The 16253-nt window shown below is 51.5% G+C and overlaps 5 protein-coding genes; 2 read left to right on the top strand and 3 right to left on the bottom strand.

Annotated features, from left to right (window-relative positions):
- Positions 1–4142: 4142 nt before the first annotated feature.
- On the bottom strand, positions 4143–6155 carry RCC_06421 (uncharacterized protein; the record flags this gene model as incomplete). Its single annotated transcript, XM_023771684.1, has 1 exon — positions 4143–6155. One exon carries the CDS (start codon positions 6153–6155, stop codon positions 4143–4145), a length of 2013 nt encoding a protein of 670 aa, XP_023627452.1.
- Positions 6156–7562: 1407 nt separating this feature from the next.
- Positions 7563–9194, top strand: RCC_06420 (related to Diphthamide biosynthesis protein 2; the record flags this gene model as incomplete). Its single annotated transcript, XM_023771683.1, has 1 exon — positions 7563–9194. The coding sequence occupies one exon, from the start codon at positions 7563–7565 to the stop codon at positions 9192–9194; it is 1632 nt and encodes a 543-aa protein (XP_023627451.1).
- Positions 9195–9708: 514 nt separating this feature from the next.
- Positions 9709–10378, top strand: RCC_06419 (uncharacterized protein; the record flags this gene model as incomplete). XM_023771682.1 has 2 exons in its annotated part: positions 9709–9743; positions 9793–10378. 2 exons carry the CDS (start codon positions 9709–9711, stop codon positions 10376–10378), a joined length of 621 nt encoding a protein of 206 aa, XP_023627450.1.
- Positions 10379–11482: 1104 nt separating this feature from the next.
- Positions 11483–12600, bottom strand: RCC_06418 (uncharacterized protein; the record flags this gene model as incomplete). XM_023771681.1 has 2 exons in its annotated part: positions 11483–12048; positions 12120–12600. The coding sequence occupies 2 exons, from the start codon at positions 12598–12600 to the stop codon at positions 11483–11485; spliced, it is 1047 nt and encodes a 348-aa protein (XP_023627449.1).
- Positions 12601–12888: 288 nt separating this feature from the next.
- On the bottom strand, positions 12889–15682 carry RCC_06417 (related to pathway-specific regulatory protein nit-4; the record flags this gene model as incomplete). XM_023771680.1 has 2 exons in its annotated part: positions 12889–14008; positions 14058–15682. 2 exons carry the CDS (start codon positions 15680–15682, stop codon positions 12889–12891), a joined length of 2745 nt encoding a protein of 914 aa, XP_023627448.1.
- Positions 15683–16253: the final 571 nt, after the last annotated feature.

The raw sequence follows: 16253 nt of genomic DNA, 5'->3' as shown, positions 1-16253 counted from the left end.
TTGCACTTGGGGTAAGAAATCCTGTTCTAATTCCTGCAGCATACTACCGAGTTCTTCGAGATTGATGTCAGGTCTCAGTTTGAAAGAGTTGTAGAATTTGGTGTAGGAGTCGAGGAGGCGCATTAAATCCAATACATGCCATCCTAGACTTTTTGGCTGGCCGGATTCGCTTCGAGGGGGGGGGTTATCTCGTTGATTCGTTCCGTCGTTGTTGTTGCCGTTTATTKCTGGATTCTTAGTCTTAACTTGCCCACCACCACCACCAACATTCCCCCTTTCTTGACCAGGTGGTGGTACATCGCCCTTGATAGTTCCAAGTCCCCATCCATCAACCAACTCCTGAAATTGTCGATTCCCCACCTCCACATCCCTAGCAAAACCCGACCAATGGCCCAACCCAACTCCCCCAGAAACAATCGTATAATTATCATGATACAACCAAACAACCTTGTCATGCTCATGCTTCGTCTTATTATGGTGCATTTGCACACTTGCAGGCCCACCATTAACTCCCGCAGCAGTAACAATTCCAATCGCGAGATCATCGTTATTCCCCGTATACCCCAAAATACAGAATAAATCCAAAAAATAACACAATTGTGTAGAAGTGAAATTATTCAGCGCAAGTGCATTCAAATACTCCTGATTAGTCGTCGCTGGATCCGGGTTTGTCCAATTAGAGGAGAATTGATGTTCGAGATATGAATGGTAGAGATCTGTAGGATTACCTCTTTGGCCCTCAGGATGTGCTCTCCAATCCCAATTACGCTGGAGTTCCGGGTTGAGGAATAGTTTCGCCAGGAAAATTTCGGCGGTGAGGCTGGAGCGGGGAAGTAGTCTGTTCATGTTTTCTAGACTGATTATTAGAGCGCGGAGGCCGCAGAGAAGGGAACTTGAATCCGTGAAGACTGGGAGGAAGCCTGGGATGAGTACTGCTCGGAGTGCTTCGATGTATTCTGCAGGACCTGTGATTCCAAGTTGTGAAGTTTCATCATCGACAGGGTGATTGTCTTCACCGCTGGGCTGTTTGTTGTTGTTGTGACCTTCATCAGGCGTAGTGGGGGGTTTAACGCCATCCATGGGATTCGTCGCAGCGAGTCGATCCTGCTCAGCCTTCTCTGCTGCTTTTTCCTTCTCCACTTTCTCCCGCTCCGCTTTATCGCGAATATCTTTCTCTCGCACGCTCTGCTCCTCTTTCAATCTCGCAGTCTGCTCATCCTCAATGGCAGAAGAAGTAGGTATGAGCTTTTTCAATCTCATTCTTCGCTTGTTGCTGACACTGGAGTCTATTCCAGCGAACTGCTTGCCTTGGGCCTCCATCACGCCTTTCACAATACCATACATGATATGTCGGGTTTTACGAAGGATCGCACCAGCAGGATTGTTTGCATCTAGAGTTTGTCTGAGAAGCTGTAGGAGACCAACGATGTCATCTATATCGAGCTCCACTGCTGCGAGCTTCGTTGCGTAGCTTTCCAATGCAGGAGGAGCTGGATCGACGTTGAAGACTTGCTGGAAGAGCTGCGCCAATGCCATGGAGATTTGATATAACTTGTCGCTCTGTAGTTGCAGATCAATCGGTTGATCTACGTCGACGAGGGTAGTGTATGTCCTCCATATGTTGATGCAGCCTACTCGGAGCTCCGATATTTGGAGAGCCATACTTCTCATTGCGGGCAGAGAAGCCATCGGAGGGGCCGGAGGCGGTGGCGGTTCCGTTGGACTGGCAACAGAGAAAGGAGGTTGAGGTCCTGGCGTCGACGTATTGCGATATGGCTGTGGAGTCCGAATAGATCCTCCTCCCAGCCGCGGACCAAAAGGCCTCGAGTTTGACCCAATTTCTTTGTTGCTGGCCGGTTTAGGAATGGGCTCTGTTTGTGTTCCTGTGCAGGTCTTGGTGGTGTGAGAAGAAATTGTGCATCCTTCTTCACAATCAGCATGTTTTTTTTTCGGTGTGCGTATACCTGGACCACTGGGTTTATGGTGGTGGTCTTTGTCCTTGGGATTGGGATTTATGGCTTCCGCTTGAGCAGGTAGATAGATGGGCCTTGCATCATGTCCACCTCGCTTTGCTACAAATAGGTTATGTGCTGTTGTCCGGCGAGTGGGCTTCTTGAGTTTTCTGGGCGGCGGCGATACGGCATCTTCCTCCTGTTTGTCGTCGAATGGTGAGACGTAGTAGTCCCTGGATGCTGTGGATTCCTGCCCGCCATCACGTTCCTGTTTGTGCTCTTTTCTCCCCGTTGATTTCGTAGAGTAGCGTCGTGGAGAATGATCGCCTGAAGAGGATGTGTCGCCTTTCTCTCCGCCAACATACCCATTCCCTCCACCAGATTGCCCTGCACATCCCCTCTTTTTCTCGCTAGTCTTTCCCTCATCATCTTCAACACCCGAATCAATCCCCTCGCTTTCCCCTTCCGTCTCCCCAAGATCATACCCAAAATCCTCATCTTCATCCCGCACATCATCCCCTTTGAAAAAATTTCTCCGCAGCCGAATGGTCTGCGAATCCATATAAATCCTCTGCACCTGCTCAAACCCCAAAGCCTGCGGAACAACAACATATTCTCTCCCTTTAGATTCCTCCCAAATCAGACCATTCCTTCGCAGAGCCTTCCGACTAGTGACTCTGCGACGCAAAACAGTCTGCAAAGTCCCCACAGGAGGTTCAAATCGCTCCGACAGCTGAGGAGGGGGGATTTCAGGCAAAGGCGATAACTTCTTCAACTCCTCCCGATCATCCCCCTCGGTATCATATTCTTCCCGTTCCTGCCTCGATACCAGCCCCCTTTCCCTTCTCCGGAAGTACTGCGTCCGAGCCATAATAGCACCGATTTCCAACTCTTTCGCTTTCTGCAATACCACGACCCAATAAGCCGATGTCCCCGGAAGGAATGGGATCTTCATAACTTGTAATGCTCTCGGACTCATAATATCTCGACTGTACCGCGTAGCCAAGAACTTGCCATCCTCACTCTGACTCTCAATCTTCGCCTGCACAACAACCCGCACCATAGACGGCGCAACAAGAGGAGGAGTAGGAGCAACTTCCTCACCTCCCCACAAAACCTTGATGCATCTATCAAGCTGCGTACCAGGAATAGCAACCCAACGTTCCCCTCTCCAACAACTTCCGCACCAATGAATCACCCCCCTAGGAATCTCAGTAGTATAAAACCTCAAAACAGAAACTTCCCATCTCACAATCCCCAAAAAACACCTCCAAAGAAAAATAAAAAACCCCCCCCTCCTCAATCCCGTCGTCTTTGCCTTGCACCATTCCCTCAACCCCTCAACTTCCATATCAATCCCCGGGGACATCATACGTCTAAACAACAACCCCCTAAAAACCCAAACCCCAATCCCAGAATAAATATACCTTTTATAAGGGCCATCCTTTACCAAAACCTGCCCAAAGAAGAAGAAGAAGAAGAATCCCACAAACAACAACAACAAAACCATCTTAACCCAAAACCCTATCCTCGCTCTACGACTCCTCTCAAGCCATTTACGTTCCCAAGCAGTCGGGGTGCGTGGCGATGAAGGAGGAAGACCTTGTCGGAGTTGTGTGAGAGTTAGGTCCGGTTGGATGAGGCCGCGGGATAGGAGTGGTGGTGGTGGTTTTGTGGACGTCATGGTTGTTGTGGAAGTGCGGCGAATGGAGTGTGGGGGATGGTGAGTTGTGGGAGGTCTTTTTTTTCWTGGGTATGGGATGGGAGCGGGATGGGGGGTTTGTGGAAATCAATAAGTGCTTTTTGGTTTTGGGTTCTTTGTTGAGATTTGAATATGTCCGCTGGGCTGGAGACGGGTGTATGGTTTCTTTCGAGGACAAAGAAGGACATCTCCTTCCGGCGAAGGTATGTCCGTCGGAAGATTTTCAAGCGGTGGTTAATGCGTCACGTTGTAATCACCTCTTCAACAGTCGCCGGTGGTTCAATGAAAAGAAGACTTTGAATATCAAGATGGAACACTTACCTCCCCACCCAGCCATGGAAGGCGGTCGAAAAAACATATCCATAATACTTCATACAGAAGAAACTTGCTAAAAAGGGGTATCTAATGCAACAAAGCACGAAGCAGCGCTCGAATCATACACTGCACATCTTTTCGTAAAACTTCATCACATCTTCACATCAACTCAATCAACCATAATGCCTGCCATTCTGTGGCGGTGGTGGAGGATGCTGTCCCCAAGGACTTGCTGTGCCTTCTCTGCTATCCGGGCCGTAAGCGCTCAAAATATCTGACACTCGTGCACTTTCAATCCCGCGTGATGGCGCGGGGAGGAAGTTCGCTCTTCGGTGGTCCTCTTGGATCGGAGCGGTCGCACTACGGGCAGGCTGGACGTTTCCAAAATAGTTTGCTGGGGCACTAGGTGCACCATTGCTCACTGTGATGTTCCGGCGAGGACCATCATGAACCGTAGGCATCGCGCTTGGGTTGAACGCCACGTAACCTCCCGCGCTCTGTGGTGGTGGTGGTAAAGTATGCAAAGGCTGGTTCTGCAGTTCATATGCTGGTGCCGCAGGCTGAATCTGCGGTGCTGGGATGTATTGATTGGGCTGTAAAGGCTTCCGCATCGGACCTGGATTCGGGCGGCGGCTGAAGGATTGGTGCGTAGCGAATGCGTTGTCTTGCGATTGTTGAGGTGGTGCGTGGCGATACCCGTCAGCTGTGGCGGATCGCATTGGAGGAGGGTATGCAGATCGTGGTGGCTCCGGATCGAAGCCTTGATATTGTGGGATGGTCCTGATTGGCGGCGGAAGTCGCGGTCCTGGTCCTCCTGGAGCTCCTCGATAGCTGTTGATGTCCGTCGCAAATGACTGAGTATTCATAGGCGTTTGCAAACGTGGTGGGCCTTGATTGAAACTTGGAGCAAAGCTGAGCTGACTTGCGTATGAATCCTGACGATCGTGACCAATTGGTGGAAGAGGAGGAAGAAGATCGMTCTCGTGTGGGTAGCCGGCATTTGCTACGAGTGGAGCGTGGGCGGAGTAGGTCGGAGCGACTGACCATCCGGAAACCTCGGTGTTGGAGCGAGCGAGTGGAGCTGATCCCAGCTTGGGAAGGGTAGGTTGTCTTTGTATGGGGTCTCGAGTGTAAAGCGGGAGGGTGTTGGTCGAGCTGGTCGTGTCCTGTCTGACCAGCGGGAACTTTTCATCACTGTGCATGTCTGGTGTCTTGCCCAACTCTGGCAAGGTAGGCTGTCGCTTGACCTTGAGATGCGCWGGAAGCGGCATTTCTCCCGTCTTCTGCCTCTTGAGTTCCTCCTTTCTCTCCGCTTTTCTTGCCTGTCGCTCTTCTTCTTCAATTGCCGCCTTGACTTTGTGTTCGACGACCTTGGCCAGTCTACGATCAACCTTGCGTCTGCAATAGACACTCAAGCGCCCATCGCTTGATGGGATGTAGTGCCAGAGGAAGCCGAGATACARGATGACCGATACGATCAGTGACAAGGCAGAAAAGGCCCAGATGACAAGAGTGAACAACATGGCAAAGTAGATGGTGGCTTGTAGAGGCGAGTTGTCCGCCAGTGCGCCAATGTTCATGAAGAACTGTTCGAATGAGGAATGGTCGGTGGTGGTCTTGACAGCAATATCAGATTGCAGCACAGCCCATAATGTCATGGCGTTGATGCCCTGACGTGGTCCCTCGGCGAGGATGACGCGAATGGCGGTCTTGAAGGAGAAGTAAACGAAGAGGGCGACGTAGTCTGCGCCCTTTTTGCTCTTGGTCAAGGCAGAGAAGACGAGGAAGCGCTTGAAGCCTTGCGGTCGGATGCTCTGCAGTGTGACGGCAAGCGGGTCGAGGAAGCTCTCCGCCACGCCTCCCCGCTTGATGACTCGCAACGCGCGGAACCACTCGTAGAAGCAGAGGACCCACGAGAAGAGGATGCAGCCGGCGAAGATCCACTTGGAGTATTCAAAGGCAAGGGCGGGCTTGACTTGGGAGCTCCAATTGTTGTATGCCAGCAATTGCACGGCGGTGAAGGTGTCGACGACGTAGACGGCAATGCCGACCAGTGCCATGATCCATAGCCAGACGTACGCGACATATGTCCATGCCGATGTGCAACGGAAGTCGGTGAGGGTGATGAAGTCCCAAYGCTGGGTCTCGTCCTTGGGACCCTTTTCGCGATCTCCAATGCAACCCATGATGGAGGATTGAGGATTGAGGATTGAGGATTGGGAATTGGTGATTGAGGATTGCGGGGTATTTCGTGGTGCTCGGTCCGGCAGAGCAGAGTAGTTTGTGGTGTTGTTGGTGGTTGTGGTGATCAATCGCCCAGCGGTATGATTTGTAGTGTCTGACCGGCAGACGTGTTTTCAATGTGTGAATGAGGGTCGATTAAGTGAATTTGGGCCAAAAGAGCGTGTGCGTGTGTTGCATGCGGGTTCAGCTGTGGATGCGGCTGGGAGGCATGAAGCGTGGCATGTCGGGGCCCGGTGGTCGTTGTCTCTGCGAACAAAGGACAGAACAAAGGTTCGGTGCAGAGGATAAAGAGGCCCCGTGCAAGAATAGCAAGCAGGTGGTGCACAAAGGGAGAGAGAGAGAGTGGAGCAGCGTCGGCGGCGCTTCGAGGACAATCGACGTAGGGATTCTTCGGTGGTGTAACAGCGGCAATGGCTGACGATTTCTCTTCCTATTGTCGCAACGACAATTGCGAGCGTTTGGTCCAAGGCGCTTAGTTCAAAACAAATCGCGTGTAACTGAGCCTCGGTGGCGTCATGATAACACTGCGTCCAGGTCCATGTCGTCGTGGCAGTGTAGTGTGCGTGCAAGTGAAACAACAAACGGCAGAGGACGAGGGCGCGGCCTTTGTGTGAGACGCTGAGACGGCGCGGAGACGGCGCGCAGGAGTCGGTTTCATCCGTCTAGCTTCGGAAGTCTTCCGCCCTATCACGCGCCGCAATCGATGATAACAGTGTGTGGTGGAGAAGTCGTGGGATGGCATATCGTAGATCTTGATGGCAGGCATCGTTGCTAACATGGGCACTGTTGGATCTCGAGAGTACCATAAACAAATCCCTTTCTGCGTATGCCTCTCCCAGTTATTTCCAATGAAGCAGCATGTCCCGTCTTCGCGTCAAGGTCCCCGCCATCGCGTCAAGAATTCTGMCACTTTGGTAATATAGATCGGCATATCACTGCCTTATCACAATGCGCCATCCCCACACCTTCCACGTGCGTCTCAAGACGCCTTCCAGAATCCAGTTTTGCGCCGTTGACATTAATCGCGGCTCTGGTTCGACGTTGGTGTGGCTGCGGCTGCCTCCGCGTAAGCACCAACATCGCGAACAATATGCGATGGGCCATGTATAATGTGTTGACATTCACGGAAAGGTGAGGCGGAAGCTCCCGTCAGAGGCAGTAGCGAGACGCCCGCAGTATTGATGCCATCTCAATCAAAATCCCGTCAAATCCAACTCAGTAAAGCACTTTCTTTCATTTAGGCCGCGGTATCGAAATTTGCGCTCCCAGCCAACCACATCCCACGAATCCCATATGACTGACAGCAAAGAAAAGAAGAGAGAGAGAAAGCAGCAAAAGATCAACCAAACATGGCCTCACAACAAACCGCTCCGGTCCTCTCCACCCCATCGGAGCAGATCCTCGAGGAAGCCGTGTTACCATCCCTTCCATCCACGCTATCCGAAGAACAACTCTACCTTCAGTATGAAATTCAACGTACCATTTCCGAGATTCGCCAAGGGAAATGGAAAAGAATCGCCCTGCAATTCCCAGATACTATGCTGATTGATGCTCCACGGGTTTTTGAACGATTGCGAGATGGATTGAGGACTGCCAGACGAAATGAAGAACCTCCGATTGAGCAAAATCTGGCAGATTTGAAGCTCGACGAGACTCCAGTCTCGAGGGAGCAAGATACGGATGAAACGCTCTGCATCCTGGCAGATACATCCTATGGCGCCTGTTGTGTTGATGAGATTGCCGCTGAACACTGCTCCGCTGATGTTGTGGTCCACTATGGAAGATCTTGCCTGTCTCCTACCGCGCGACTACCCGTAATCTACGTTTTCACGTCTGCTCCTCTAGATCTGACCCTCGCGGCCGAGAACTTTATGGAGACATTTCCGGAGAAAGATGCCAAAGTTTGTCTCATGGCCGACATCCCATACGCTCACCAGATCCCTGCTTTCTACGACTTGCTTTCCTCGGAGAAGGGATATACAAACCTGTTCGCAACAGGGATTGTACATAACCCGGGAAGTCTCCTTCCTAATCGCACAGTCCCAGGAGACGCGGAACTCCTCAAGACATACTCCATCTTCCACATTGGCGTCCCACCTACTTCTCTTCTCTTGATTCTCTCTTCTCGCATAGCGAGCATGCATATCTTTCCAGGCCTGCCAACCAGCTCCAATGATGCTCCCCCCACACAGGCAGAGACACGACGGCTGCTGAGCCGGCGGTACGGAATRACAACCAAGCTTGCCTCGGTCCCCGTCTTTGGCATTCTGATCAACACTTTGAGCGTCGCCAACTACCTGGATGCATTGACTTACTGTCAACAACTGATTGAGAGGAAAGGGAAAAAGTCCTATGTATTTGTGGTTGGGAAAGTCAACGCGGCGAAGTTGGCCAACTTCAGCGAGATTGGCGGCTGGGTGGTCATTGGATGCTGGGAGAGCTCTCTGCTTGAAAGCAAAGACTTTTGGAAACCAGTCATCACGCCTTTTGAACTCGGAGTCGCTTTGCAGAGTGATAAGGAGAGAGTCTGGGGCGGAGAATGGATTGGAGACTTTGGAAGTCTGCTTGGTAAAGAGCAGACAGAGGCGCAGGAAAGCGAGGACGAGGCAGGAGAAGACGACGAGGACGCGCCACCGGAATTCGACCTCAGGACGGGCAAGTTGGTCAGCGGATCGAGACCAATGGGCAGGACTAGGAAAGCCGCAAATGGAGATGGCGCAGCGATTGAGCATGGAAATTCGGCTCCTTCGTCGGCGCTGGTGCAGCGTACCAAACAGGAAATAGCGACGATCAATGGTCAAATCTCGCCTGCAGCAGAGTACCTGCGTACCAAGAGGACTTGGCAGGGGCTTGGGAGCGATCATGCTATTGCTTATGAGCGGGATGATCAAGGGAATATTACGGGTGCGCCGATGGAAGAGGGTCGAGGCGGAGTTGCCAAGGGCTATGCTGTTGGTGGGGTCAAGGATGGACGGACATGAGAAGTCGTGAATGCCGTTCGCTGCAGAGCGCCATTTGTAGATGCATCGCTCTCTCGATTGCGCTGCCTCCGACTTGGGATGGGCATACCACTGGAAACGCCGACTTGCTGATTCTGCGATGTACGGCCTCGGCATTTCGACTCGCAATCATGTTGACTGAGGCTACAATCACGAAGGTCATGGCCTGTCTCACATTATTGCAGGCGTCCCGATGGATGCAGCATCTCGGAAATTTATGTTTCGGGTCGCATAGCCAACAAACGCTCGTCTAGTCCCTGGTCAGCTCAGGGACAGCGAGGTCGAATGGTCTGAACGTATCAAGCTGCCATGCCTCATGGAACTACCGGTTTTGTCTGGTGGTCCGGCTTGGCGCTATGCGGAAGCGGGTCGATATGCGGCGGACATGCATGCAGCCGGGGATAGCGAAGCGCCTTCCACTTGGAGGTGGAGTTCCCATTACCAGGGCACTTAACAAGTCCGCATGAGTAGCCAGGTACACCATCAACAGATCATCATGGAAGCAATCATCTCCAGCTTAGAATCAAACTCGTAAGTCCAGCTTCATCCCCCCCCTCTCCTCTATACTAAAACCTCCTAGAATGCATACCACCACCACCACCACCCCCCCAAACGAACCCGACACCTTCCCAGAGCGCGAACGCCAACGAGCCCAAACCCTCTCTCAAATCGCCCTCCGCTCCCAAAACCTAGACCACCTCCTCCAAACCTTCACCAACTCCCTCACAGACCTCGACCGCGAAAACCGCCACTCCAACCCCCTGGAATACCTAACCTCCCGTTCAAACCACATGAACTCCGTCATGAATCTCTGGCGCAAAACCAACAATCCAAATGAAAATTACACCCATGCCGAACGTCAACAAGATCGTATCGTGGCTTATAAATTCGAGGAAATGGATGCTCGTGAACAGGCTGCTGAACGCGAGATGGAGATTTGTGAACTTCAACGGGAAGTTAGAGGGTTGAGGGGGCTTTTACTTTCTTTGGCGGAGCCTAATAATAATAAGAGATTGATGATTGGGGGGGATTGTTGTTCTGAGAAGAGGGATGATGATGAGTGGGGTGGTGGTGGGGGGGTTGTTGTTGATGGGAAGGAGGAGGGTTTTGTTTCTGAGAGGGAAGTTTTGGATTTTGAGGAGGTGCTTTGGGGGAGTTGCTCATAGTAGGATCCAGCGAGCCCTCTTGCGAAGAAGGAATTAGTCCTGGTGTGGCGCTGGCGCTTACCATCTCGATTCAAATAAGTTCGTTGTACGCTGGGCAGCTGTATTGATTATGGCTGCCTGTTATTTGAAATGTGGAATGGAAATAGCTGCTTTCTTTACATATGACCGTATTGTTAGAGAGGCTCTGTCGCCATTTCGAGTGTAGAGAAACACCGGAAGAACGATGATCCGAACAAGGGTTAGGAATCGTAGTAGCGCCATCTCATGCCACGATATGAATGGAACATAATAACAGTGCTTATTAGAATGTTTAAATATATAGTATTTAGTACTAGTTTAGAAGTAATAGATAACCCTCTATAGACCTTCTACTTTTTATCTGTTTTTTTCAACTTTCTCTAGATTTTTCGATAGAGCCTAGCCTAGTCACGCTCTGGACAAGATAAAGCTAAAGCTGCTACCTTGACATAAGCACCTCGCGACTGACGGATAATATTAGCATCGTCTAGAGCTATTATTATAGAGGATCTTTAATAATATTAGTAGTAGCGACCTCTATAGCTCTCTCTCTCTCCGTTACGTGGAATTATAAAGAGGATAGGAGAGATTAGATACCGAGGACGCCTAATCTTATAGGGAAGATTCCTAATATTGTAGCGTATAGGCAGTTGAAACTAGAGCATGGTTATTAAGTGACCTTGTTATATACATGTACCTAACATTGAGTGGGTGGAGCTCGTATGAGAGCAGGGTGAATTGAAGCTTTCCGGCTCTTCTTGTCTTGAAGAGATGATTACTCTTGGGAATAGTTAGCTGCTCACCAATATAAGTAGTGTTGCGGAGGATTGAATCTTTTGTCGAATGATGGATTCCTTGTTAATCGTTCTATCGTTCTGGAAGGAAGGACGATATCTTTGATTGCAGTAGGTGAGGTGGTAACTTCTTGCTTCACTTGGCTTTGGCTCTTGGTCTCGCCATCGACTGAGATCCATGACATGAAGATAAGAAGCCAAAGTATCATGCATCAACCGACACATCAACAGCGATTCAGGCAGACTCTGCAAGGTATGCCATTCAAACAGCACGAGCAAAACTCAATTCAACCTAAAATATAGCCGTCCCATTAACATGACTGCTCACACCCCTGACAACATTCGCCGAAGCGCTCGTAAAGAAGAACGTCCACCTCTGATACTTCCTCGCCAACTCCGCCACCTTCTCCAAATCCACCATTTCCCCAATCGGCATACCCCAACAAGCCAACAAATACCCATGCAACGCCCCCTCACTCGGAGGAGGGAAAACCTCCATAGTAGGCGAATCCCCAGCCGAAGCCACAAAGTAACAATCATGCAACCAATCCCTAATAGCTTCCTCAGCCTTCAAACCCGCCCAAGCTTGAATCTCACTATCCTCGCCCTCGGTAGCAAATTTCCTCAAACCGATTTCATAATTCTTCTCCTTGGTTCTCTTGTAGTAATCTTCCACGTATCCGGATCGAACGAATAGGATATCCCCAATTTGAATATCCCCTCCTTGAGCCGCGGGACGAATATCCATTCCTTGAAATTTCCCAACTTCAACGAGATCCGCGTAGGAAATTGCATGTTTCGTAGCGGAATCATACTTGATGCCTTGAGCAGTCGCCCAGCTGCGATAATCAAGCAGAACTTAAAGCACAACAATCAATCAGCTCGACATTCTCCACTCAAAAAACACAGGTAGAGGAGAATTCACTCACCACCCCGTCCAGCAAACCCATGCAAACTCCAATAATGAATACTCCCCCTCTCATTCCTCTCCCCCTCCTCCCCATCAATATCCCTCCCCCTAGTAAAATTATAAAACCACCCCGTCTCCTGATCCGCCACATGACGAAATCCATCCCACTGCGTCCCACTCTGCGTATTCATTTCATAAACATCATCATAAGCTCTCCCCGGTCTCAGAGCTTTAATTTCATGCCTAAAAACCTGTCGGCCAAAAGCAGGTTGTTCGGGGATATGTAAAGGTAAATCTGTACGTGCCATCTCCCCGGTAAGGATTGAGGAGGCGGCGGCGGATTTCACGCGGGAGGGAGTTAGGAGGTTGATGCGGCCGAGGAAATCTTCGGGACCCCAGAACCAGGAGGCGTATTTTGGTGCTCCTGGGATTGAGGGGAGGGAGTGGATTGTTGGGAAGGTTGGGGAGTTTGGGTCCCAGGTTGGAGATGGAGAGGTCATTGTTGGTTGATGGTTGTTTGGAGGATTAGAGTTTGGGGATTGAATGCTTCTGATTTCTGGTTTATATATATATATGTAGGCGAGTTGGGAATGGGTGGGAGGGGTATAGGTGATTGCTTGCTTACCGAGGGCCATAGCAGTGTTCCCCGCCATGTACGCTGGTATTGATAACAGCAAGATTGATTGGAAGACAAGAAAAATCACAAGGTTTGAGAAGGGTGAGGGTGTGATTGCTTTTGTTGATGTGTCCTGCGAAGTTTTTCAGACATTAATTCATTCATCTCTCATTCATTGGTACCATTCATCCTCATTATAAGACGTCGCCATGCTGTTGTAAGCATTCATACTATTCAGMCAATTCGCCATGGCTTCCACAGACGCATTCCCTCCATTTGTCGGCACTGCCGTCACATATCCGCTTGTACTTTGCGGAGACGCAGAATGCATCGAAGATGGAGGAGCAACACTCCGAGCAGGCAGTCCCGGTGCCATCCCACCATTGTTGATTGGCATGTTGATACCAACACCAGTCCAGTTGGGGGCATCAATCTCTCCATTCCAATTCTCAAATCCGGTGGCGAGCTGCGCTTGGTCTCGATATGCCCAATCTTGGCTGTCGCGAATGAGCTGCTCAACGCCACCGAACATGTCTGATGGACTGTCGCCGATCGGGCGCAGATTCTGGTTGGTCCATGGTCTGTATTGCGGAGTTACAGGCGGTGCAGTTGTGACGGGTTGGTACTGCTGCATTGGTAAGGTGTTGATAGCCAGTGGGAATGTTTGTTGCATGCCAGATTCTGACCGAGTTGGACCGATAGTACTCACTCCGCTCGCCGCAGGGTTAAACACCGGCGGTGCTATTGAGCCTGCCGTACTGTTGTGAGCTTCGACCGGGACACTCGTAGGAGCCTGTGTATATTGCATCATCATCGGCTGCGGGCTCACCCCTACCGAATCTACTCTCTGACTTGATGGGGAGTGGAACTCGGTCTTGAAAGATCCAAACTTTGCATCAGTCCGTGCAAGCACGACCGCTGCATCTTCCGGCATTTCAACATTCCATCYGCATGCCAACCTGCTCAAAATGGCCAGAGTACGCCGAGCACAAAGCCAACCTTCGGCAATCTCTTCAAGGTGCTTGACGCCGTGGACTATGTCACGCCGGGCGTGCTTATCCGGAAGATTTAGGAGGTGAATCGTGCAGGCCGAGTGAGCGATGTATACGGCGATGTTACATATCTGACGAAGACCGTGAGAGCGCTTGTACAGCCGCATGAGTTTGGATATCATGGCTGCAGCTGAAGTGCACAGCTTCCGTGGACTGACTGTTGATGGTAGAGGGGAGGTAGCCTGCGTGTATTTTAGAAAAGGCCGGAACAGATGGATGAATAAGAGTTGGAAGAACATGCTGTGAGGTTGTTAGCATATGGTCTGATCAAGCAGATGGTCAGACCTACTGCATCACCAGGACGCTCGGAAGGCCGCCTTCTCTTGGCTCCAGCTCTTTAGGCAGCTCTCGCCGCCACGCCTCAAGCCGACTGTGTATATCGGATAGCTTCTTGAGTTCAGCGGCTTTGCCTTTGGTCTTCTCCAGGTCCGTGGGGTTGTAGAAGTGCGTCATCAGATCATTGCTGATCTCGCACAACTTGGAGATTTCGCGTGCGACTGTTCTCGTGCGGGCGGGCTGTGTATGTGCTGTTGAGAAGCCGGAGTCGGTGTATGGGCTCCATTGTGATGCTTCTTCCTCGGGGAATACGTCGAACTTTGGAACGGCCACGATACATGAGGGCAATTGAGGCAAGCGCCCAAGATAGTTGGACCAGCACTTGTCGAACAGATAACCTCCCCAGAAGGTCACTCGGCGAACGTCCTCTTCATTTTCGTCGACACGCGCGTCCCGACCGGCGCTGAGATGACTGGACTCGAGATTGAGTCCCATGTCCAGAGACATCCGAAAAGACATGCCGCTGTACACCCAACCCTTGCCCTCTCGACCACACCCAGCTTCACGTACCGACATTAACGCCAGTGCTTGGACTGTTGTCAGGTGCGGCTTTTCGTGCTCGTCATTCTCCATGATTAGACGTTTGGCTTCTCGAAAGAAGTGATCACCGGCCGTGGCGGAGTCCTCWGGATCATCTCGGGCGCCGGGATTGGAGGTGAAATGGCATCCCAACGCCAAGATGGCATTGACCAAGACTGGAGTACAGTATTGCGTTGCACGCCGCGTGTCATTTGGCGGGCGTCCAAGGTAGAAGTCTCGGAGGAAGAGCTGTTTGGACAGGGTGGTGAAGAAGGTGTAATGCCAGGTAAAGTACATGTTGAGAAGATGGTTGATCAGCTCGGCGTCGTCGGTTACGTTGGTCCAAGATATGATGGCGTTCTCGTGCTGAGGCTGCTCTTCGATCTCTGCGCTTCTGCGCTCCTCCTGCGCCAGATGGATGAGATTGGAGGTTCCTCCGATATATCGGATAGACCCATCATCAAGACGTAAATCTCCCATTTTGCCGTATAAATGGGATTCAAATGTCGGTGCCGCTCCTTGCGACTGCTCATCATGTTTCGGCGACTCGCCTGGCTCGTTGTCGGCCTCCTTGCCATGCTCCTTCTCCTTCTCCCTGGCATTGATCCGCTCCGCCACCGCGTCCAGGCTCTCGCACGTGCGAATGTCCCGCACCAGGGCGGGGACATCGTCTTCGGGATAGTTCAAGATGGCCTGGACCAACGTCTGCAGGGTGGAATCACGTGCTTTGAGCGTGTCCACCTCGTTCTTGTAGACGCCCTTTCGTCGATGGTCCGAGTTAATGTCGTAGATGCAGTCCGTCCCGTACACCTGGGAACAGGCAGCACATGCGGGGATGTTCCCATCGCACTTGCTCTTTCTCTTTCGACACGCTATACACGCCGTCGATACACAGCGCCGCTTCGATGGGTCATCGTCCTCGGCGGCCCGGTTCTTGCGTCTGCTGCCTCCTGTTGCTCCTCCCCGCGGCCGCGACTTCGGCGCCGCCATGGCGGGTTGACCAAGGTTCCGCTGGGTTGGTGCTGGTGCCGCTACGCTGGAGGCCATGACAGGATTCATGACCGCGATTCATCACCATCACAATCACCCAGGCCATACAGTACTCAACACTGGCATGTCTTCCCTCGGCGTTAGGAGGTAGCTGGTAGGCGGGGGTGGAGTTGTCTTAGGGCAGGCTCAAACAGGGCGCGCTGCAAGTTTGGTACGGCGAGTAAGGTTCGCGAATCAGTAGTGGGACTACCTAATTGTAGCAGAGACAGACCATGAAGTGAGAGAGGCATGATGCCGCAACGACRACTGCTCCAGCTCCCACCTCGGATGATCCGCTCACTATCAGCAGCGATAGAGGCTCAAGGCAACGCAGGGCATATACATATGCAGCGCCGGAGCGAGCTGCGATAAGGATGGGACGGGATTTCCTCTTTGTCCGCCGGAAGCAAGTCCGTGGATGTGTTGTATCCAATCAGAGCGACGACCGATAAGCAAGACAATCCTTTGTTGGACGCCTGCTCCTGTCGCTGTACACCCTCAGACACACACCACATACGATCATCAGCCATCCGACAGACAGGACCATGAATTCTTTCAAGCTGGCAGGGACCATGGGTTGAGTGGTTGGTCATTGTCTGCA

This window comes from Ramularia collo-cygni, assembly GCF_900074925.1.
Source record: "Ramularia collo-cygni strain URUG2 genome assembly, contig: RCC_scaffold09, whole genome shotgun sequence".
Lineage (NCBI taxonomy): Eukaryota > Fungi > Ascomycota > Dothideomycetes > Mycosphaerellales > Mycosphaerellaceae > Ramularia > Ramularia collo-cygni.
Note: the sequence above shows the minus strand (reverse complement) of the source record. Positions and strands in the feature narration are given on the sequence as shown.